Raw genomic sequence first — 25069 nt, forward strand, 5'->3', positions numbered from 1 at the left:
ACCCCTGGTGTAATATGAAGGCAGGGCTGGCTCTAGGCACCAGCAAACCAAGCACGTGCTTGGGGTGTCACAATTTTAGGGGCAGCATTCCTGACACTTTGGCGGTTGCGTTCCCAGAGTGGTTTTTTTTTTTTTTTTTTGCTTGGGGCAGCAAAAAAACCAAGAGCCAGCCCTGTATGAAGGGATAAATAATACTTCCTTATTCACTTTCTTCACACTATCATGATTTTATAGACCTCTATCATATCCCTCTTAATAATCTCTTTTCTAAGATGAAAAGTCCCAAAAGTTTTAATCTCTCCTCATATGGAAGCTGTTCCATACTCCTAATCATTTCTGTTGCCCTTCCCTGTACTTTTTCCAATTCTAATATCTTTTTTGAGATGGGCAACTAGAACTGCATACAGATTTCAAAGTGTGGGTGCACCATGGATTTATAGAGTGGCAATACATTTTCCATCTCCTTATCTATCCCTTTCCTAATGGTTCCTAACATTGTTATCTTTTTTGACTGCCATTGCACACTTAGTAGATGTTTTCAGAGAACTATCCAAGACAATTCCAAAGTCTTTTTCTTGAGTAGTAACAACTAATTTAGACTTGATGATTTGGTATGTATAGTCGGGATTAGGTTTTCCGATGTGCATTACTTTGCACTTATCAGCATTGAATTTTATCTGCCCTTTTGTTGCCCAGTCACCAAGTTTTATGAGATCTCTTTGTAATTCTTTGCAGGGGTGGCTCCAGACACCAGCGCAGCAAACGCATGCCTGGGGTGGCAAGCCACAGGGGGTGGCCTGCCAGTCGCTGTGAGGATGGCAGTCAGGCAGCCTTCGTGGCATGCCTGTGGGAGGTCCGCCGCCAGTCCTGCAGCTTCGGTGGCAATTCACAGAAAACAGAGCTGCCCCTGACTCTTTGCAGTCAGATTTAGACTTCACTATCTTGAGTAATTTTGTATTGTCTGCAAATTTTACCACCTTATTGTTTACCCCCTTTTCCAGATCATTTATGAACATGTGGAACAGCGCAGGTCCTAGTACAGATTATTGCGGGACCCCACTATTTACCTTTTTCCATTGTGAAAATTGACAGTTTATTCCTACCCTTTGTTTCCTGTCTTTTAACCAATTACTGATCCATGGGAGGATCCTCTCTCTTATCCCATGACAGCTTACTTTGCTTAACAGCCTTTTGGTGTGGCACCTTGTCAAAGGCTTTGTGAAAGTCCAAGTACATTATATTGACTGCATCATTCTTGTCCATGCGCTTGTTGACCCACTCAAAGAATTCTAGTAGATTGGTGAGGCATGATTTCCATTACAAAAGCTGTGTTGACTCTTCCCCGACATACTGTGTTCATCTGTGTGTCTGATAAGTCTGTTCTTTATTACAGTTTAAACCAGTTTGCCTGGTACTAAAGGTAAGCTTTATTGACCTGTAATTGCCAGGATTGCTTCTAGAACTTTTTTTAAAAATAGGCGTTACGTTAGCTACCCTCCAGTCATCTGATACAGAGGCTGATTTTTAAGAGATGGGTTACATACCACAATATGTTAGTAGTTCTGCAGTTTCATAGCTGATTTCTTTCACAACTCTTGGGTGAACACCATCTGGTCCTGGTGAGTTATTGCTGTTTAATTTATCAATTTGTTCCAAATTCTCCTCTACTAACTTCTCAATTTGGGACAGCTCCTTAGACTTGGCACCTAAAAATATATCTAAATTGGTCATATATCAAGTACTGCAGTTAGCAAATAGGGTAGAATTCATTTTCTTGTCTCTCTTATTAGGCTTATGGTTGGCTAGGCTGTGGAATCATTACAGTGAGTGTAGTCCTGCAGCAGAGAAGTCAAGAGCTTCTCCTCCTCAAAGATGTATTTTTGATTCATATATATTTTCACTATTAAGAAAAAATATGATTCATAAGATGTTCCCTATGGTGATGAGCAAACACCAATATTTATGCCATTTTATGTTCTAAAAAGGGAAATACAAATGAACCATCTAGTAACATTTAAAATGGAAAACATTAAGATTAAAGATTAATAAATACTAATATTTTGCCTGGAAGTCACAGCAGTGCCCTTAGTTTCCTATTTTTGACATTCCTTGAACAAGTTCCTCATTTCTCTCAAGAAACTTATAGTTTTCATAGGTCCATTTCCTCTAGAGAAGGAAAACCTCATGGATATAGAGATGTTTAATCTCTTTGAAAGAGTATTGGGATCTCATGGTTCCCTTCTCTTTCATGGTAAGAAGGTACTCATATTCCCTACAGAGGTTATAACCAGTCACTTAAATCACTGCTGATCAATTCTTTTGTTCCAAAGAATATTCCTTTTGCAAGACATAGGCTGCTGGATTAATTTGCTGACTGATCAAAATCCTGCTGAAAAATCAACCATTCAAATTCCCAGTGATTTGTCAGATTTTGCTTATAAAACCATGACTGACAGTCACAGTGAGTGTGTAAAAGGCAATCCTGTGCTTCAGGGAATTCATATATTCTTTTGAATGAATGTGAAAGTAATATGCCTCTGTTCTGAAGCCTCTAACTTAATTTTTTTACTGAGCACTGTTTTGTTCTTGGAAGCCTTGCCTTTAGAAGGTCGCTGTTACAAAAGTAATAGCACATTATATGCTAGTCAGAGAAATTCTAAATAAAGAAATCGACCCACAAGGAGTAAAGTGACTGACAACTTAAAGACGGAAAATTTCAATTAGCAGCTACTCACTCGTGCCAGGCTGGTTCCAGATGGAACTTTATAAGGGACATACTTTCTGTAAATGTGTCCAACTCTAGAACATGGAACATCAAACATGCCACCGCCACACATCCAAACCTGAGAAGAAAACAAAACAGTGACAACTGAATGCCAGCAGAGAAGATAAAATCCTAAATCATTCTGCACTGATCCCTCTTCGTGACAGTCCTATTTCATTCTGATGAAAGGAAAATCCATGTTTTGATATGTCGGGTCTCACTTCAAAAAGAGATCACATTAAAAAAGAACAGTACACACTGTAAAGAATAGTAGCTACTGCATCTACCAGCAATGCTTTTTACAACATAAACAAGATGTCTTTATCCAAGAATTTCCAAATTCTTAATATTCTTAATTAAATTTACTAATTAAATTCTTAATTTCAATAGGGCCAAATTTTCAAAAGTTATATACAGTTAAATGTATATATACGTTAAACGTACAAATCAGATGATAATTTAGAAGTTAAACTCAGGACCCTTGGCCTACAATCTATAGTATATAATCAGTACAAGGCTTGGCTCTTTACTAGAATGTACTTTTCTGAAGAAAAAATGAAACAGAAATATCCAAATAGATTATCTACTCAAATTCATATATATATGTCATCTTTAGTCCAAGCTTCTGATATTGAAAGAAAGTGCATCAACTGGAATATTATTTTCAATGTTTAAGGGCCTGATTTACAAAAGTGCTAAGCAACCACAAGTCCAGTCGAAATTAGTGGAAGCGTAAGTGCACAGCATCTCTGAAAATCAGGCCACAGATGCATGTGCTACAGGATGATGGGCAATGAGCAATTTCACTCTTCACAAGGGCTTCAGTGTTGCTTGTTTTTAACAGATGTTTCTATCAGAGAGGGAGACTCTGAATCATGCAATAGTCACAGTGGAAACCAGCTCAGTAACTCTGATGGATGTGACTTTATGTACTTCGGTGACATGAGAACTAGTGTACTTCAGTTTGTCAGCTAAACAGACCACTAAGATAGTAGGTTGGCAAAATGGATCAACATACTTGTAGGCAGGGCTGGTGCAACCCATTAGGCAACTGAGGCAGTCACCTAGGGCACTAGCATTTGAGGGGCAGCATTTCGGGTCCTTCGGCCTCCCCGGCCGTCGTCAGCATTTAGGCGGCGGGAGCTGGGGCAGGGGGGCATGGGGAGGGCCGCCTGCAGCAAGTAAGGGGGGCAGGGGGACATGCAGGGGAACTCCCTGCCCCAGCTCACCTCTGGTCTGCCTCCTCCCCTGAGCATGCCGCCCCACTCTGCTTCTCTCTCTCCCAGGCTTGCGGCGCCAAACAGTTGATTGGCGCTGCAAGCCTAGGAGGTGGGAGAAGTGGAGCAGCAATGGTGTGCTTGGGGAGGAGGCAGAGCAGAGATGAGCTGGGGTGGGGAGCTGCGGCACGGCTCCTTGGGCCGGGGGACTGCTGCTGGGGGGCGCCACAGGGAGGAGGGGGGAGCTGCTGCAGGGGGGGTGCCTTGGTGGGGGGTGGGTGGGGAGCTGATGCGGGGGGATGCCTTGGGGGGGTGGGGAGCTGCCACAGGGCTCAGGGTGGGGCGCAAGGTGGAAGTTTTGCCTAGGGCACGAAACATCCTTGCACCCACCCTGCTTGTAGGATAAACACACTGATCTTAGAGTGTATTTTGACTTTCTACTAATAAGTCAGTGGGACCATCAAAGACAACAGTAAATAGGATAGCAGAACATATAAATAGATTTTAAAACTATTCACACTCTAAGAGTTCAAAATGCACTTGTAGACCTTGTGCTGGGACTAGCACAATAATGGAGTAGTCTGCTGAATATGTCAAGTAGGAAAATCACTTTGCTTTTCATAACCCTGGCAAAACAACTTTCTTAGCTCCCTGAGTCTGCAAATTGTTCTGTAAGCAGAACACCCACTATTCCGCACTTGTTCTGTACAGAGCACTTGCAGTCTCAGCTTTTCCAGCTTCCAAACTGTGAGATCATCAGCAAGCAAACCATCCCCATGTGCAGAAAGAGAAAGAGGAAACCATTAGCAAGAAGAAAAACAGAGTCTTTCAGACAGAGAAGAGCAGCCACAGAGTAATGCTGATTTATTCAGTTCGTGTAGGTTTGAAGAGCAAAAGATTTGTGAGTAAGATTCTTTTCTTATCTAGGTTAGTTAGAAAAACTGTTTTTGTATAGTGCAAAATTTTTCATTAGCCCCCCCGGTCCCCCCACATTTTCATGGTAGATTATTTTAGGGAAATAGTCAAACTTTTGGAAAAGTTCTAGAGTAGAAGAACATGACCTTTTAAGAGGTTTCCTATTCCCTAAACACTACTCTGCAGCATCTACATTCTGTAATCAACTAGGAAAGTGTATAAAGACACCTAGCTTCACTGAGAAGTCAAACATGGTCACTATCACAGTATGGTCTGTACTGACGCTGTGTGGAAGCTGCAATAGTATACATCATAAACATCTGGAAGGATCTGGCTCTGGAGACAATGAAGAACTCAGTAAGGAGGTGTGAAAGGCAAGACATAATATAATTAATATCAGAGTAAAAATAAAGACATGATGCAACATCTCCCAGAATCTTGTCAGAGATTCCATGTTACAAGGTTCAGTCTCTGCATATACATATCCACACGCAAAGGGCCCAGTTTCTGCAGTCAGTGTGTTCTGTACACATGACGCAGAGGGCAAAACGTGCTTGTGGTCTAGGGAAAAGTAGAACACAATACATAGACAACAGCAGTGAAATGCTGGCCCTACTGATGTTAATGGGAATTTTGTCATTGATTTTAGTATAGTCAGGAATTTACCCCAGAGTTGTTATGTTTTCACTGAAAAAACAGTGTGGTCTGTGTGGAAACCAGATAGTTAATGACGGGAATACGTAGCGTACACCATCAGAAAAGGTAGCATAGTTAAGATACCTGTTGTTATACCCTTTGGCTACTCTCTCTATTTCTCCCAGAGAGCAGATTGCAAAAGTGCTCAGAGGAAGTCTAAGTAAAACGTCCTCAGCCCTACAGTGCACACAACAGCAGGCATTCAAATTCATACAAGCCCAAAAGGTACAACAAATTAGTGCTGACAGACTAATGAGACAAATAGAGAGCCCAGCAGTAGCGCATGCTGATCATCTCAGCATCATGGTCACCTGAAGTTAGGACAGTAACAGGAAAAGTGAAGGTCTAGGTAGACATGTAGAGCCAAGGTATAGGATAATGGCGATTTTGCTGGGTAGGGCGAACTCTGCAATGGAGATCACAGATTGTGTACAGCAGCTGAGTAAGGGAATAGTTACCACCACAGTGCTGTCCCTGTATGGTGTTCAGGGGCACCATCTTCTCTATCAGCCTTCAGCTAGCATGTGCCTGATAAATGTGAAGTCCCACCCACTGAAAATAATTACTTTTAGAACAGAGGAGCATTCGCTCTCTATTCTCACCTCCTATCCCATAGCCTCCCAGTTGCTATGAAGATGAGCGTTCTCTTTTTCTCAACTGCAACTCTAGCTTTCTCTCTGTTATTCTGCTCCTTCCTCAACTTTCTGGCTACTGAAATGGAAATATTTCCACTACTCTACAACTCCCGTTTGTCATGTCTGAATCTCACCAAACCTTTTTCATTTTCCAGATCTTCTCTACTGCCTGCTGGCAGTTGTGTCTGCTTTTTTTCAGCTACAGCAGAAAATAAAAAAGTGACCTGATTCTTGTCAGCTTCATGACTGCTCACAAAAGTCTGAAAAAATAATAGTTAAAACTGACAGGTTTTCACTCTGAGGCGGCTCGTCAGTTCACCTTGCTTACACTGTTCTCCTCCTACAAGCCCTTTCTTAAAGCATCTCCATCAAGGCCCTTAAACCCTTGCCCACCCACTCTCCTAACTTACTGAAAAACAGTGCATAAACATACAAAAATCCATAAAGAAATAATGAAACTAACAAGATGTGGTTAACTTCACCACTCCTTCATGTTCCATTATTCCCCTTCCTGACAATCCTTTGGTTGTATGTCATCTTGTCAAACTGTAAGCTCTTTGGAGTAGGGACTATAGCTGTCTGCATACTCAAGGCACTATACAAGTAAGTTTAATATTATTTATTACTGTAATAGAGTAGCTGGCCTATTAGATGAAACTGAGCTCAGCTCTCCTGTTTCAGTCCAGATGATCCCAGCTTGGCTAATTCAAAGTGTGAGGCAGCACCTGGGGATCTACAAAAGGTCAGTCAGAAGTCAAACCAGAACTGAATCAAGACAGGAGAAGAGAGTGGCCAGAGACAGAAGGTGGCTCCTGGGAGATGGCTGAAGGTAGGAAAGGAGCAAGAGGAGTTTGCTAGCTGGTGTCTCTGAGCCAAGGCTGGAGAGGACTGAAGTTAGGGGGAGCAGCAGAGGGAGGTTCCTGCTGGGTCTAAGATGGAGAGCTGGAGACAATGGCCAGAGACAACTGAAGGCAGGGGGAGCAGAGGAGGGGCTTATCCACTGATATCTCCTTACTGGAGAGCTGGACCCAGAGAAACAGCAAGAGGGCCGGGGAAGTGAGGGATGCTCCCCTGGTAAGCATGCTCCCAGTAGAAAGGCTGCAGGACTTTCCACTGGGAAAGGCAGGCTTGCGCCCTAAAAGGAAGGGTTGGAGTGGTCGTCCTGGCAAAGGGATGGAAAAGGACAGATAGGAGCCTAATTTGTGATGGAAGACACTGGGGTATGGTGAGAACAAAGACCATGTGCATGGGTTGATATGAACTATGTTTTGGGACTTTTGTTATAGACTATTTTCACAAGGTTTTTGTAATAAACTGGTTCCCAGGAGCAGTATTGGTTAAGTAAGAGCCTGAAGTGGAGTCCTTTGGGTTAACCAAGAGGGAAACTGAGGCGAGGGGCTGCCCTGAGGCCACAAGGTGGTGCCCGGGAGAAAACCACTCATTTACAATTACTGTTAATATGTGTTGTGACAATGTTTCTAGGGCATGGGAAGACAATAAAAGGATTAAGTCTAGCCCTTGGAAAAGATGACAGCCTAGCAGATAAACTCAGTGGAAGGTCAGCTCCCTTTCATAGAGCATGTACATAATGTGAGGAAGCAGAAACCTATCTAGGTGCTTTATTACTGTAACATATGTAATGAGTGTTGAAGAACACATATATTGCATCTTCTTGATGCTGTAGGAGATCAATAAAAAAAAGGAATTAGGAAAAGGCAATCAGATACACTGAGGCAATAACAATTGGGAGGAAACAGCACTTCATGTTAGGCTTGTATTTGATAGATATAAAACTTAATTTGAAAGTGCTGTGCTGCACCTGAGGTGCATTTTGTAGCATAATTGGAAAGAATCTCAGGCTGGCTTGTAGGACATTTAGCAGCTGTTCCTGTTTATCTTTTAGCTTCAGAATGACTAAAGGAATTTTTATATTTTCTTAGGAAGTTCAGTGCTGGGAACCTTGTCTTTCAAATGTGCATTTTTATGTCACCTGTGCTAAATGTTATGAGAAATTGGAGAAACAATTTGAAATCTTGTGTGTTAAATATTGCAGACCTCTAGGGCACCATAAAAGGAATTCTGCTGGTGTGGAGCTCCCAAATGCTGTCATAATGTTGATGCCTCTGTTTGCCTAACTAGCAAGCAATAAAATTCTCAAGATCTCTAATGTCTCTTATAATAGCAATGAATGTGATCCGTAGCCAAGGTAACCCCCCCACCCAACAAAACAAGTCAATTTAATTTAGAAAGCTCAGAACCAGGGCTGGCTCCAGGCACCAGCAAAGGAAGCAGGTCCTCGGGGCAGCCAATACAAAGGGGCGGCACTCCGTCTGGTACTGGGGCGGCACCTCCGGGTCTTCGGCAGCAGGTCCCTCGTTTCTTCTCTGAGCTGCCACCAAAGTGCTGCTGAAGAGGAAGAGAGGGAGTGAAGAACCCGCCGCCAAATTGCCGCCAAAGAATGAAGCGGCGTGATTGGGTTGCCGCCAATCTGCTTGGGGCGGCAGAAAAGCTGGAGCCAGCCCTGCTCAGAACAGGAGTATTTTATGATGCAGTGGTTCCCAAACTTTTTACTAAGTTGACCCACCCACAGCATTGTCTCTTTTTGGCAACCTGCCACTATACATATGCACCCTCCAGTCTGGCACTGCAACCCTAATCCAGGTTGATGCAGAGGGAAGCCCCTGGTGGGGAGAGGCAGAGAGAGGAGTGTTCCAGCCAGGCCAAACTTGGTGCTGTGTTGCTGTGACCCCATGCACCAGGTTGCAAGGCCTGGAATGGGAGCTGGGCCCAGTCCTGCAGGATAGGAGCTGCCACTGAGGGCTGAATGTGGAATGGGCTCATGTTCAACCCTCCCCTGCACCCTAGTAGAAGGTGTGTTTGCCTAGGACCCAGTGATGGGTTACTCTGGACCTGTATGTGGAAACCCATCTCAAACCTTCCTATCATCCATGGGTGACTTGGCTCCTACCATTTGAGAAACATTGCACTAAATTATAGTTTATCAGCTCCTTCCTATAGAACATCACAGAACACTTCATAGAGAGGGTCAAAGAGAAAGGCATAAAGGCAAGCTTGAAAAGAGAGGCTGCAGTGGTCTAGTGGTTAAGGCACTGGTCTGGGCCTTAGTTATATGGATTCATTTCCTGGCTCTGCCATAGCCTTCGAGAAACTTGAGCAAGTCCCTTAACTTCCTTGTGCCTCAACTCCCACTCTTTATCTTGTCTATGTAGATTGTAAGCAATTCAGTACAGGGACTATCTGCTATGTAAGTACAGTGACTAGCACAATGGGGCCAGAATTTTGGTTGGAGTCTGTAGGTGCTACTGTAGTATAAATAAATATAAATGAAGGGACTCATGGGCTTGGAGATGTGAATTGGAAGACGCAGGAGAACGAGTTTGATAGATGTGGTAGCACAAATAAAAGAGCAATCCTTCCAATGGCAGAGTGTCATGGAGAAGGGACAAGGAGGAGCCCAAGACTGGAAGAGCACAGAGGGACGGGCAATTAATGGATGCTAGTTAAGGGTATGGTGGAGTGACTCCAGAGCGACTTTTGAACATTCAGGAGTGACCAGAATTTTCCTTTCAGCGTATTTTCTATTGTGTTGTGCAGTCCTAATTTTTTTTTGCAAGAATCATGTTACTTTATGAAAATGGAACAAAGAAAACATGAGAGAAATCTAATAAATTTAACAACAGCAAGGTAGTACATCGTGGGCCTGAAGGTACATGATTTGCAGTTGATGTTGCGGGAAAGGGAAGCGAAATGGTTACTGTGGACGTTGCTGTCTGCATCATGGGTTCTGTTGGAGAGGAGAGGGCCCAGGCATAACTCACTTCTAAAGCAGCAGCGCTATGCCTACTGTGTGAGGTGGCTCTCTTTCCTGAGCTAACCTGCATCAACAAGATGCACTGTTAACAACTCTTGTGATTGGACCATGAATCTCATTAAGCTTAATATTTTTCTTAAAAGGCCAGTTCCTGGAGTCCTCCTATTTTGAGAGAATCTGAGCTTTCATGTTAATAAAAGGAAGTTGCTGCCCCTATTATTGTGGCGAGAAGCTGGAAAACATGACCCCTTAAAGGCTCAAAACAAGGAAACCAAATAAAGAGATTCCAATTTTATTATTTTTAAGCCAATATCATGAATTTTTGGAGCCTGACTCATTATTTTTGAAAGCTCAGGGTTTGGAAATACTGCAGAGGGCTCCAGTAAACACCACATGGCAGGACACTGCTCTGCGCCTCACCACCTGCAAAGGGCCCATTTCACACAAACGTACACCCCATGGCAACCCCATCATGATAATTTCCTTCATTTTCAGTTCTTGGAGCCATTGGGATTTTACATATTTGCCCAACAACTTAAGATGTTGAGATGTGAGACTGGCATTTTAGGTTGTTTATCGCATCATGTGTAGTGAAAATATATATTTGTGTGGCATTTGTAATTTGCTTTTTATTAAATATCTAACTGGAGTGCTATGAAGGAGTTAATTGACAGTTTCACATAGAACATATTACACTGAGAAATTTTTTTTAGAAAGACCTACGTCCAGTTACATTTCTGAACATATGGTTTATGGGACAATAATGGTTCCAACATAAACCTAGCCATCTTATTTGATCAATGTGGATTGTGGATATAGGAATATTCCTTGTATATTTTGCAGCATGTGTGTGTAGTAAAGCCACAGGCATTGAAAACTCTCCAAAATTAACTAATTAGTATCACTAATTAGCTGCCTCCCAGGTGATGGGTTTGATGCCATGGATCAGATGATAGCCTGCAGACCACTTAGTTCTTGGCTTAAGAGACTAAGAAGCAGCTCAGAGAGAGAAAGCCCTGCAGAGAGCAAGTTGGTTCCTGCAGGTGAGCCTAGGTCGGGGAAAGGATGTAGCTAGAGATCCTGCTGGAGCTATTTACAGTGATGGGCAGAAGCCTTAAGAGAGGCAGACGTCTTAGGAGGAGGAAGGTTGAGGAAATGCCAGGCAGCAGGACCTGGGATTTATGAAAGAACATTATAGTCCAGCAAGAGACCAAGAAATTGTAGAGTTAGAGAAAGACTTTAGTTCAGTTGACAGACTGTCAAGTTTTAATAAAGCAGATTCCAGATTACAAGAGTCTCTATGCAATTTTTAAAAGTCCAAGAAGGGGAAACTGAGGCAGCAGTGAGATTCAATGCTTGCACAGTGCTAGTCTGAGCTATATCTTAGCCTAAGCAGTGGTGTTAATTCTTGACTTTCATGTGCACTAAATTTGCTCACATACTAAATAAATCGTTCTAAAATAGTGAAGGTATAATCATGAAATGTTAGTTTTATGATGTGTTTCAAATAAAAATCGATGAAAGGATTGTACATGTACTGTACATTTCCAAGGCTGATTCTGGCCTATTCTGGCTAGTAAGAACAACAGCTTCCTGGAAGCCCAGTCCTAGCTCTAGCTATACTAACTAAGGAAATTTTGCAAAAATCCTCTGACTATTCCTATTATTTCAGTGGTGCCAGATCTGGGATCTCTGCTGTAAATGGTCACTGGCTACCACCAGCATTTTAAACACTAAGGTTGAAAGCCTGGCCTTATTAAAATCAGTTGGAGTTTTGCCATTTGCTTCAACAGGAGTCAAAATTCAGACAGTGTCAGTTAGATCTGCTCTTAGCAGGGTTCGAGAACACAGTTCTTAAAACGTCAACAACAGCCAATGACCTATGTACACCAGAGCTCCCAATGTTGCTTCTGGAGCTGAACCAGTGTTAACTATGTTGGTAAGTTATTGCAAAAATTCCCTAGAATATATGAGGCTCCTGAATGGCAGGACATTACAGTAAAGCAGGGGAAAGGAAAGTGAGGCAGCATTGTCATAAACAGATAGCTAAGGGTTAATGTCTCTTTCACCTAAAGCACCTGACCAGAGGACCAATCAGGAAACCGGATTTTTTCAACTTTGGGTGGAGGGAAGTGTGTGTCTGAGGTCTTTGTTTTCTGTCTGCCTGCTGTCTCTGAGCTTTGGAGAAGTAGTTCTGTTTTCTAATCTTCTGTTTCTAAGTGTAAGGACAAAGAGATCAGATAGTAAGTTATATGGTTTCTTTTCTTTGGTATTTGCATGAATATAAGTGCTGGAGTGCTTTGATTTGTATTCTTTTTGAATAAGGCTGTTTATTCAATATTCTTTTAAGCAATTGACCCTGTATTCGTCATCTTAATACAGAGAGACCATTTGTATTTTTTCTTTCTTTTTTATATAAAGCTTTCTTTTAAGACCTGTTGGAGTTTTTCTTTACTTCAGGGAAATTGAGTCTGTACTCACCAGGGAATTGGTGGGAGGGAGAAATCAGGGGAGATCTGTGTGTGTTGAAGTGGCTAGCCTGATTTTGCATTCCCTCTGGGTGAAGAGGAAAGTACTTTTTGTTCCAGGACTGGGAACAGAGAGGGGGAATCACTCTGTTTGGATTCACAGAGCTTGTGTCTGTGTATCTCTCCAGGAGCACCTGGAGGGGGGAAGGGAAAAAGGATTATTTCCCTTTGTTGTGAGACTCAAGGGATTTGGGTCTTGGGGTCCCCAGGGAAGGTTTTTCAGGGGGACCAGAGTGCCCCAAAACACTCTAATTTTTTGGGTGGTGGCAGCAAGTACCAGGTCCAAGCTGGTAGCTAAGCTTGGAGGTTTTCATGCTAACCCCCATATTTTGGACGCTAAGGTCCAAATCTGGGACTAAGGTTATGATAAGCATGATATAGTGTACTGAGTACAGGCGTGGGAACCAGGAACTCCAGTGGATCTATCACCAACTCAGTTCACTTTATGGTATCATTTAATTATTCTGTGCCTATGGTTTACCATTTATAAAATGAAGTTATTAGTACTTATTAGCCTCACAGGGATACTGTATGGATTAGTGAGTGTTTTTTTGAAAAACCTCAAATCACTATGGAATAGATTGTGATACTCATTATGAGTAGCATCTTATTCCGCAAGTGATCCCACTGAAATGAATAAGACCATTAGTAAAGTTCTACTTAATATAAACAAGAATATCACAGTCTGGTCTTATATACGTGCTAGTTACTATTATTGGGTCCCATTACTGAGTTGGGCTAAATGTACAGAGAAAACAGACATGGCTCTTAAAAAAACTGAAAATTATTGGGGGAAACACTTTTAAAACACAAAACACTATGCTGCTACTCGGCAAACAATTTTATGAATGTCTATATCCACATGTAGTGAGAGTTCGAGCAATTCACAAAGACCGAAATCCTGGCATCACTGAAATCTGGGAGCGCTTTTAATGACGCCAGTATTTCACCCTAAGAATTTCCTTCACTCTGTGATTTAGGATGTCCATTCATAGCTTACAGTGTTTTTTTGCAAACACAGGAAATGCATTTGTCTTTTATTTTATGAAGATTTTGGACACTTATTTTGGAAATGAGTACCTCAGGGCTCTGTTCTACTAACAGATGTAAATATAGGAAACGCGGCACTTTCCTACTGGTTATTGAAAAGACGCATTGTTAATCTGTCTATTCCAGCAGTTCACTAGCTTGAAAAAGTTTATCACATGATGAAGAGTATCAGCAGGAGTCTCTATATCTTTTTAATTCAAAAATGATCTTGGGTTTATACTGTCAGAAAAACAAAATATATTATTTTTTATTAAAAAAATTAATCTGGAGACTGTTTTCTGAAGAGTTAATATGTATAAGACATAAGACATGGTTCCCTCTCCCCCCAGAACCACTCATTATGCTGGTACACTCTGATTCTGAAATGGCGGTTAATCAACATGATATCAGAGCTGTGATAACTTCTGCCATCTGTGATGGTGTTACACGGAGACTGACACTAACAAAAGGGAACCATGTTGCCTCCTGCAAACCAAGAAACAAGTGTCAGGCAAACTTTAAAAAATCTGAGTGATTACAAAGCCTTATTCAAACTGATTAAAAATAATACACAGGGATCACTTCATCTGTCACTGAAATTAGAGATGGGCCTGAACCAAACCTCCAGATCTGAACATCACAAAATATGGGAAAATTCAAATTTGACTCCATATCTTCAACTTTGTGACCTTTAACTGACATGCAGTCAAGTTTGAGGTGAAACCTGACAGTTGTTTAACAACACACAGCAATATTACAGAGCAGTTTGAGACAGGAGGTGCAAAGAATGCTGTATCTAGTTGACACTTAAGGGGAAACTGTAGGTAGGCTAAATATAATTACTCCAACTGGAATTTGGCCAGGATACTCTCATTAAAGATCCCACAAAACTTTTTGACAATCACAACTTGTCAGAATGTCAGGCTTAAATCTCATGCAACAGCTGGCACCTGTGGGACACATCACTCCCTGTAACGTCATGTTTCACAGCTATTAGTTCAATACTGACTGCTACGAAAAAATATTCCTAACTAAGAACCTGGTCCGACAAAACGTCTGCGTGCTGAAGTCAACGAGACAGGTTCAGTACCAAACACATACATCATTGCAATACGCAAATCTTTTATCCACATGCTGACTGGGCTTGACACTGCATAGTTGTGAGGAAATCATAACTCTGAGATCATAGATGTAATAGAGAGACACAGCATATCAAATTAGTATACCAAGTAGTTTAAGAAATTTTATTTTCATTTGTTGGAATGTTTGATGTTTGTTTTGTAGAATTCCTATTTATTCCTGCTCATAGAACATTTGTGTTGTAATAAATTATCCAATAATGCTCAAAAACTGACCAACTCCAAGGCTGCTTTTTGCTTCCAAGATTAATTGGGGCTTATTTTCTAGTGTTCCCAGTCATGAGTACTAACATGTCTAACACTACTGCGGTAAGTCAACCTAAGTTATGCAACTCAAGCTACATGAATAACGTAGCTGGAGTCGACATAGCTTAGGTCAACTTACTGTAGTGTCTACACAGTGCTGGGTCAATGGGAGAGTCTCTCTCGTCGACTTACCTTACTCTTCTTGTTCGGGGTGGAGTAGCAGGGTTGACCGGAGAGCAATCTGTGGTTGATTTGGTTGGTCTTCACTAGACCCACTAAATTGACCCTGCTGCATCGATCGCCAAAGCGTCGATCCAGCGGAAGTGTAGACATAGCCTCAGTTAATGACCTATATATCAAAAAATATTTCTCTGTTGCTTTCTCTCTCTCTGCTGATCTTATTTTTCCTTTCACTATTCCATGGAACCTTTCTGCTTTTGTTGAACATCCACAAACAGAAAGTTGTTATTCCTTCTAGTAAAATGCTACAAAATCCTGTTTAAAGTGTTTTTTAATGTTAATAAGGAGATACAGGGAATCTAAGGTCAAAATACAGTAATAAGATGAATAAGGAGATATGACTGAAATAGGACCCAGTGTGACATAGCTGTTTCCAAAAAATCTGTCACTCGAACAAAACAGGCTGGGTCAATTTAGTATCTGAACTTCCAGTGCTGTTACCATGGTTTCTACACAAAGAGGAATGGATTGCATTCCAATTTTATTCTTCACAATGACAAACAACAGGAACATGGGAAATGGTCAAATAAAATCTTATGTGAGCCTGGCAGAGATGTGACAGATACTACTGGCAGTTTACATTTGTTTCTGAAATAATTTGAGTATACAGAATGCAGATTGATGTATCCAAACAACCTGTCCATCCATTTATCTTGTGAGTTTCTCTTGCCCTCCAATCTCATTTTACTCTCATATAAAACTGATTCAAACTAACATGATAGCAACACAGTTATGCAAGTCATTTAGCTGTTCCTGAGAATACCCATTAAAAACAGCCTAGCAGTTGGGAGTAACTTGCTAGGTTATCTTCTGTGCATTTCATTCAATACTTTACTCTCTCCAGCATTGAAACTCAGATGTAGCTAGGTGTACAATGTAGTCTATGTCTTATGTACTATATTTCATCCATTATAAATTGGGGTTTCTGGAAGTTTAGAACTAGGCTGGGAGAATCCTGAAGCTAAATGTAAACTGTAATGTTGATACAATAAGAAGTCCTTGTGGCACATTAGAGACTAACAGATTTATTTGGGCATAAGCTTTTGTGGGCTAAAACCCACTTCATCAGATGCATGGAGTGGAAAATACAGTATATTCTCAACATAGAAGAGAAAGTTACTCACCTTGCAGTAACTGAGGTTCTTCGAGATGTGTGTTCCTGTAGGTACTCCACTCTAGGTGACGGTGCGTCCCGGCGCTGTCGATCGGAGATTTTCGGTAGCAGTGCCTGGTTGGGGCACACGCACCCAGATGGTATCTCCCGTCTAGTTGGAATCTTCCTGAGTGCGTGTGCCCCACACCCTCCTCAGTTCCATCTCTACCATGGAGCATCATATTAGTACTCCAAAGTAGAGGGGAGGAGGGCAGGGAGTGGAGCACCCACAGGGACACACATCTCGAAGAACCTCAGTTACCGCAAGGTGAGTAACTTTCTCTTCTTCTTCGAGTGCTGTCCCTGTGGGTGCTCCACTCTAGGTGAATGTGTAGCAGTACCCACTAAGGTTGGTGGGATTTTCGAGATGCGGCAGGGAGTACTGAATATAGTACTGTATGGCCTACTATTGCGTCTGCCATGGTGTCTTGCGTGAGAGCATAGTGTTTTGCAAACGTGTGTTCAGATGACCATGTAGCCGCCTTGAGATATCAGGAATGGGAATGTTGTGTAAGAAGGCAATGGATGCCGACATGGCTCTAGTGGAATGAGTTCTAATGTTTTCGGGCGGTTGAAGATTCTTCACATGCTAACAGGATCTGATGAAGTCAGAGATCCACTTGGGTAGATGTTGTTTAGAGATAGCCGTTCCCTTTGATCTTTCGGCAATGGAAACGAAGAGTTGTGGAGACTTGTGAAATGGTTTAGTCCGTTCTAAATAAAAGGTAATTGCTCTCCTCACATTGAGAGTATGCAGGGTTGCGTCCTGCGGAGTTTTGTGAGGTTTGGGATAGAAAGTAGGTAAGTATATAGGTTGGTTGAGATGGAATGTTGACACTACCTTAGGAAGAAATTTAGGATGTGATCTCAAAGTGACTTTATCTTTGGAGAAGATTGTGTAGGGAGAGTGGGCCATGAGGGCACTCATTTCACCAACTCTCCTCGCTGATGTTATGTTATGGCAACTAGGAAAGCCACCTTCATGGGCATATGGAGGTGAGAAGAGGTAGCCAACGGCTCAAATGGAGGTTTCATGAGCGCATGAAGAATGAGGTTAAGATTCCATGTAGCCACTGTTGGATGAATTTCAGGGTAAAGATTTTGCAGGCCAGAGAGGAAGCGTTTAATGGTGGGGTGTGTAAAGAGTGAGTACCCATCCAATAGGTCATGGAAGGTGGTAAGCACCGCCAGGTGCACTTTGATGGAGCTGATCAAGAGTCCGTCCTGTTTTAGTTTCAAGAGGTAGTCTAGAATGTTAGGGAGGGTCACATTATTGGGTGCTAAATGGTTATGCGAGCACCCAAGAGGAAAACGTCTCCACTTTTGAAGGTAGGTTTTACGAGTAGAGTCTCTCCTACTGTGCAAGAGGACATGTTGGACCTGTTCGGAACAGACTAGTTCATGGGTTTGGAACCATGAAGGAACCAGGCTGTGAGGTGGAGCTTTTGGAGCTGGGGGTGAAGGACTCGTCCGTTGTCCTGGTAAAGGAGGTCTGGTCTGTTGGGGAGAGCCCATGGGTGACGGGAGGACATGCGGAGAAGATAGGGGTACCACGTCTGTCTTGGTCAAGCCAGGGCAATAAGGGTGACCTGGGCCTTGTCGTCCGCGATCTTCCGAAGAACGCTGTGTAGTAGAGGGATAGGTGGAAAGGCGTACAGGAGGCAGTTGTTCCATGGGATGAGGAATGCATCCCCTAAGGATGCAGTCCCAAGTCCTGCTCTGGAGCAAAACAGATGGCATTTCCGGTTTCGAGTCGTGGCAAAGAGATCTACGAACGGTGTGCCCCAGTGGGAGAAGAGCTGTTGGAGTACTGCAGGGTACAGTTCCCATTCGTGTTCTGTCGAGAAGTGTCTGCTGAGTGCGTCGGCAGTTGTGTTGTGACAGCCTGGTAGGTAGGAAGCGATGATTTGTATTTGATGTCGTATGCACCAATTCCATAGTCAAATGGCTTCCATGCAGAGGGAATGTGATCGGGCTCCTCCTTGTCTGTTTATGTAATACATACATGCTATGTTGTCTGTTAAGACTCGCAGGTATTTGTTCTTTATGAGATGAAGAAAGTGAAGGCATGCTCTCCTCACTGCTCTGAGTTCTAAGAGATTTATGTGTAGACGTGTCTCTGATGCAGACCACCAGCCTTGTGCCCTGTGTTCCCCTAGATGCGCTCCCCAACCAATCAGGGAAGTGTCCGTGGTGAGCATGAGTGTTGGGGATCGTTGCTGGAAGGAAACCCCTGTGCAGAGGTTTTCTGGACTTGTCCACCATTGTAGGGAAGTTATAACATTAAGTGGAGGAGTTAGCAGCATCCCTAAGGGATGTCTGCTGGGTTTGAAACTGGAGTTGAGCCAGCCTTGGAGGCATCTCATATGTAGCCTGGCGTGTTGAACCACGAAGGTGGTAGCTGTCATGTGACCAAGGAGCTGCAGGCAGGTTCTTGCTTGCGTCCTGGGATGAATAGAGAGCATACGTATGAGCTGCGTGATAGTGAGAAATCTGTTGTATGGGAGCGAGGCCCTGCTCTGGGTTGAGTCGAGATGAGCTCCAATGAATTCGATCTGTTGCGTAGGTATCAGGGTAGATTTTTGAATGTTTATTTGGAGGCCAAGGCTGTGAAAAATGGAGATGGCAAAGCACGTGGCTTGAAGTGTCTCACCATAGGAGTCGTCCCTGATGAGGCAGTCGTCCAGGTAGGGGAAAAGTGTGACCCTGTGTTTGTGGAGGTGAGCCACAACCACGGCTAGGGTCTTGGAAAAAACTCTTGGAGCTGTGGAGAATTCGAAAGGGAGAACTCTGTATTGGAAGTGATCCTGACCGATTGTGAATTGTAGGAAGCGTCTGTGAGCTGGATGTATTGATATATGGAAGTAAGCATCTTGCAGGTCGAGGGCTGTGAACCAGTCCCCTTGATCCAATGCAGGTATTATTGTGCCCAGTGTGACCATCTTGAATCTTTGTGTCCTCACAAATTTGTTCAGTCGGCATAGGTCTAGTATAGGCCTCCACCCCCCAGTTTTCTTCTGCGTTAGAAAGTAATGGGAGTAGAACCCTGTCCCTTGATGTTGCGCTGGCACAGGTTCCACTGCGCCTAGTTGCAGAAGGTGTGCCACTTCTGTGCGAAGTAACTGTTCGTGAGAGGGGTCCCTGAAGAGGGACGGGGAAAGGGTAGGAGGGTAGGATATGAACGGGACGGAGTAACCGGTCCAAACTATTTTGAGGACCCAACGATCCTGTGTAATCCGCTGCCAAGCATGTTGGAAATACTGGAGGCGGTGGCCAAATGGAGAAGTAAGTGGTGGAATCAAGGGGTGGTCGTTCAGACCCTCGACCAAAGCTTCAAAACTGTTGTTTATTGCCTGGTGGACGGAAGGTGGTGGCTTGATTTTGATTTTGTCTGTGTTTGGGAGGTCTAGTACAATTTCTAGATGCGTCATATGGTCTGGATTGAGGGCGATAGTACTGATGTGTGCGTGGTCTTTGGTATGGTTGGTATCGTTGTCTCCTGGGAAGTGATGGGTGAATGCCCAGGGTGCGCAGTGTCACTCTCTAATCTTTGATGGTGTGGAAGAGTTCATCAGTTTTTTTTGAAAAGAGTTTGTCCTTATCAAAGGGGAGGTCCTCCACTTTGGTCTGGAGCTCTTTAGGAATGCCTGACGCAGAGAGCCATGAGGATCTGCGCATAACCACAGCAGTTGCAGTGGTACGGGCTGCTGTGTCTGCCGTGTTTAAGGATGTCTGTAGGGCCGTTCTGGGGATCAGTTGTCCCTCAGACAGGATTGATTTGAAGTCTGTTCTTCTGTGCTCTGGGATGTATGAGGCAAATTCGAGAAGCTTATTATAATTATCAAAATCATAGCTGGCGAGGAGAGCAGAATAGTTTGCAATCCTGAATTGTAGTGTAGAGGATGTATAAACCTTGCGGCCCAGGACATCAAGGCATCTAAGGTCCTTGTCTTGTGGGGTTGGTCGATATTGTGACTGTTTAGTTCGCTGTGTAACTGCATCAATGACAAGAGAGTTCGGTGGTGGATGAGAAAATAGGAAGTCTGCGTCCTTTGCAGGAACGTAGTATTTACGTTCGATCTTCTTACAAGTTGGTACTAGAGAAGCTAGGGTTTGCCAGAGGGTGTCAGCTGGCTCCATAAGTGCTTCATTTATAGGGAGCACGATTTTCGAGGGCACAGACGGTTGAAGAATTTTGAGGAGTTTGTGCTGATTCTCCCGAACCTCTTCTAAGGGGATATCCTGACTGAGTGCAACTCTCCTGAAAAGTTCTTGAAATTGTTTGCAGTCGTCCATGAACTATGGAGGTGGAGGTAGGATGGCTTCATCTGAGGCTAATGGAGAATTAGGGTTAGGCGAGTCAGGATATGGTGCATAGCTCCCAGACTCTGGAGGGGGCTCAGCCACCCTGGAACTGGATGGAACAGGAGATTGAGGCAGCGAAGGAAGATGATTGGTAGGAGGATTCTGCCACGGGTACCACTGAGGCCAAGGCATGGGGTAAGAGAACTTAAGCATTGCCCACGGCGGGGGCAACGTAGGGAAACTGAGGCTGTTGGGCTTGAGCCGTGACCTGAGGCGGTAAAGGTGCCTGTGGAGGAGAAGCAGGAGGGGAGAACTCCGCTTGCTGCTGTAGCTCAGGGTTACTGTCGGTGAAAGCCAGTTCAGGTGGAGAAAGTGGCAGGTCAAGAAAGGAGTCCTCTGTGTCTAGGAGCAGAGAGTGAGGCTCAGGAGGCACTAGAAGGTCACTTTGACTGAGAGGCTGTTGTTCCTGCTCTCTAGGCTGATCTAAGCCTGCTCTCTGCTCTAGTTCTTTAGTAGGAGAGAGTGGCAGAGAGTGTCCTGCTGTGTTTTGCCAAGAGGTGCCCTGCAGGGGGTCTGCTGCTGGTGCGTGGGCAGACGAGTGGCTGGGTGCCGACCCTCTTCGCGGTGCCGAGGCTGATCGTGCTGTCAGCACTGCAGTTATTTTCGTCGCTGAGGCAAAGCGCGCTGGCGAGACCGCGGCCGCTTTTAGCGCTGAAACTGACCAGGCTGTAAGTGCCGCGGCCGTTTTGGGTGTCGGAGCTGAACGCTCTGCCGGCACCGCGGCCGTTGCCGGTGCCGAGGAGGAACGTGGTGCCAGTGCTGTAGCCCCTCTCGGTGCCAAAGAGGAGTGAGTTGTCCGTGCCGCAGTCGTTTGCGGTGCTGAGGGGACTGAATCAACAGGTGCCTTCCCCGTGCGGGAGGTCTGGTCCCTGCCTCTAAGCTCTGTCAGAGCGGTTGCTGAGGCATTAGGAGAGGCTGAAACAGCTGTCTTTCGGGCTGTCAGCACAGGGGGTAGGGATCTCGCTGGAGACCCCCTACCCTTGTTAGCGTCTCGTTTGAGAGACTGCTTAGCTTCTTGCCTCCGCTCCAGGGAGGGTGAAGCAATGCTTCCCACCAGGTCCGATCTGGCTGGAGAGCGTGTGAGAGCAGGTTCTACCTTTCCTGTCTCCGACAGCGGCTGCAGGGATTTTTCCATCATGATGATCTTGAGGCGCAGATCCCTGTCAAGACGAGCTGTCGACTTGAGGCTCGCACAGCGAAGGCACTTCGCTGGGATGTGGGTGTCCCCGAGGCACTTCACACAATGAGAGTGGCCATCTGAGCATGGCATGGAGTCCTGACAGGAGATGCATCTTTTGAAACCTGAATGTCCTGGCATTATGAGTTAGAGAAGAGTGTCTCAATGGGAGACAAGCCTGAGGGTTTTTTTTTGTTTTTTGTTAACTAAGTAAGTAATTATGTAACTATACTAAAGGAAGGGAAACAACTGGGAAGTAATTAATAATTATTCCTATGTTCTTTGTTACTGTTTCCTATAGAGACCAGGGAAGAGAAGGCAGCACTGCCCCAAGTCCCGTCTTCAGCTGAGGATGGTTGAGAAGGAACTGAGGAGGGTGTGGGGCGCACGCATTCAGGAAGATTCCAACTAGATGGGAGATACCATCTGGGTGCGTGCGCCCCAACCAGGCACTGCTACCGAAAATCTCCGATCGACAGCGCTGGGACGCACCGTCACCTACAGTGGAGCACCCACAGGGACAACACTTGAAGAAGAATAGCCCACTTCCACCTTAATTGAATTGGTTCGTTAGCACTGACCTCTCCAACTTGGTAAGGCAACTCCCATCTTTTCATATGCTGTGTATTTTTACTCTCTACTGTATTTTCCACTCCATGCATCTGATGAAGTGGGTTTTAGCCCACGAAAGCTTATGCCCAAATACATTTGTTAGTCTCTAAGGTGCCACAAGGACTCCTTGTTGTTTTTGCTGATATAGACTAGCATGACTACCACTCTAAAACCTGTAATGTTGATATGTCATTTGACTATTTCCTGGAACTCTAGCTGCAAGTAGAAAGTTATTATGGTGAAGAGGCTAAAAGGCAAAGTATTTAATTCCTTGGGTACCTTATCTTTGAACATGATGTATTAAATTTTCTAAATTAGGTACATTTGCATACACTTACTTAATATATGCAGGTAACTGATGTGCTTGTGGAAGTTAATATGGCTGCCAACTAGACATGCGCAAATAAGCAACTTACGCGCACAAAAAAATGTGTGCACATAAGCTAGGCATATGCAAAAGCAAATATGCAAGTAGCGGATCATGGGATATTGAAAATCTGGCCTGAAATATGCAATTATTTGACTTTTGTATGGCCTCAGGGATCTATGGCATGCATTTTCCACTGAAAGTAGTGGAAACTCCTTATAAAACAAAGGAATATTGTAGAGAATGAGATCTGACTATGGAGTAACACACAGTATGAACAAAGGCAACATGATGATAACAAAGCACATAGCAAATCTGGGTTCAGATAACTAAAACCCAAACCTTTAGAGTCATACCAAACAGAATAAGCATTAAACAGAAGTGACTTGATGACTTACCTTAAAGGAGATTTCATACTGCTCTCCTCCCCATATTTCTAAGCCTGGATCATAGCCACCCAGCTCCCAAAACCACTCTCGGTCAACAGCAAACAGACCTCCAGCCATAACAGGAGACCTGAGGAATAATTAAAACAAAGTGTAAATGACAGGCACCATCATGTCATGCTTTAAAAATTGAGATCAACAATGTACATTGACAGATAACGATGAGGCTGCTAGCAATTGTCAGTATATGTTTGTGTGTGTGGGAGGGTGGTGGGGTGGGGATAGATGTCAGGTTGTTTTAAATTGCTGGAGAAAGGTGGATCCTAGATCGAAGTTTAGTGACTAATCTCTCAGAAATCATCATTTAGAGCTACTTTATCCTACGATGCTCAGATACTGCTGCAGTTGAGAGCTATTTTATGAAGAAAAATATAGCATGCTTCCGATAATCAGTTTGTTTTTTGTGTAGTGTTTAATTCTTAAGATTAAATTACATTGTGTATTAATTCTGTAAATTATAAGAAGTTGTAGTGGGAAGCCCTCTTTTTTAAAAGACAAAAAGTAAGGTATTTCCCCAGACAACACATTTTTCAAAGTAGTTAGTAGCTCATTTTGAAAAAAAGATTCAATAGTTAGCTGGTGAAGCCACATCCTATAACATACTATGAATATGAATGGGCTTTTTACTTTTATTGACATTTTGTACCTCATATTGACTGCTTTTCCCACAAATGAATAAATCTAGTGAAATCCTATTAGAAACTTTCCTCTGGGGTTTTTCACTATTATAATACATTTTCGACTCCAACCAAAAGTAATTCTAATTACAACAAGTCCCTTGTGACTTCAAGTTCAAAACAATCCATGTTCACTTACAAAGTGGAACTTGCACGAAGGAAGCTTATAACTCTATCTTTACTAGCATGTGAAACGAAGCCTCAGCAATCCCTGGGGGAGGGTGGGGGCACACAGGCTCTTTAGTGTTTTTATTCAAGTGGCTTTGATGACCATTCCTCTGGACACAGTGAAAAGGGCAGCACCCTTCCCCCTGCCCCCCATGATTCAAAGAAGCTAATCAGATTTCATTTGTCTAATTAGGGACTTCAAGTTGGGAAATAATTGGCAGGCATTTACTGTACAAATGATACTGTGCAACAGGAGCTTATACACAGACTTTACAACTATAACATAGGATAAAACCTGCTTGTTTCATAGATGCTGGTTCATTAAAGTTCACAACATTTATTATAATTAGGAAAGTACTAAGAGAGAACAGCATAATTTTTGGCATTTACTTTTTTAAAATCAATATTTCATGCCATTTGCTCTCTGATCATTACTCCACAGCATATCGTGATATTTGCTGCCTTGCAAAAAGATTTCATTAGAGGCCCGATAAGGACAGCTCTCTAGTTTTCACTAGATTGGGACCAGCAATGTAGCAGTTAGAACATGACCACTTGGTACAGTGTGCGCCCCATTCAGCAAGCAACTGCTATAGAACGAGCTCCAAATTGTCTCCAGAATGTGAAGACAAAAGACCCTGATCCCACAGCCCTTACTGATATGAAAAGTCCCTTTTGTAGTCAGTAGGGTTACTCAGATGGTTAAAGGTGGCGGTATTGGACCAAAGAAAAGAGAATCTCTTGTCAACCGAAATTTTTCAGGCAGGACTGTCAGCTATGAAACTACATTTGTCTGTAGAATAAAGCTATTTAAATTAAATGTTTAATGAAAAATTTCAAACAGGTATAGTCCATATGCATCA

The 25069-nt window shown here is 43.4% G+C and overlaps 1 protein-coding gene across 3 annotated transcripts in view; it reads right to left on the minus strand.

The window, feature by feature from the left end:
- Nucleotides 1-25069, minus strand: part of GALNTL6 (polypeptide N-acetylgalactosaminyltransferase like 6) — a 964319-nt gene that overhangs the window by 47421 nt on the left and 891829 nt on the right. For all 3 annotated transcript variants that reach the window (XM_030564387.1, XM_030564388.1, XM_030564389.1), the window contains exons 8-9: nt 23314-23431; nt 2736-2843 (exon numbers count right to left, since the gene is read on the minus strand). In XM_030564387.1, the coding sequence (XP_030420247.1) occupies nt 2736-2843; nt 23314-23431 (226 nt within the window). The remainder of the gene's footprint in view (nt 1-2735; nt 2844-23313; nt 23432-25069) is intronic.

This window comes from Gopherus evgoodei, chromosome 5, assembly GCF_007399415.2.
Source record: "Gopherus evgoodei ecotype Sinaloan lineage chromosome 5, rGopEvg1_v1.p, whole genome shotgun sequence".
In the NCBI taxonomy this organism is placed as follows: domain Eukaryota; kingdom Metazoa; phylum Chordata; order Testudines; family Testudinidae; genus Gopherus; species Gopherus evgoodei.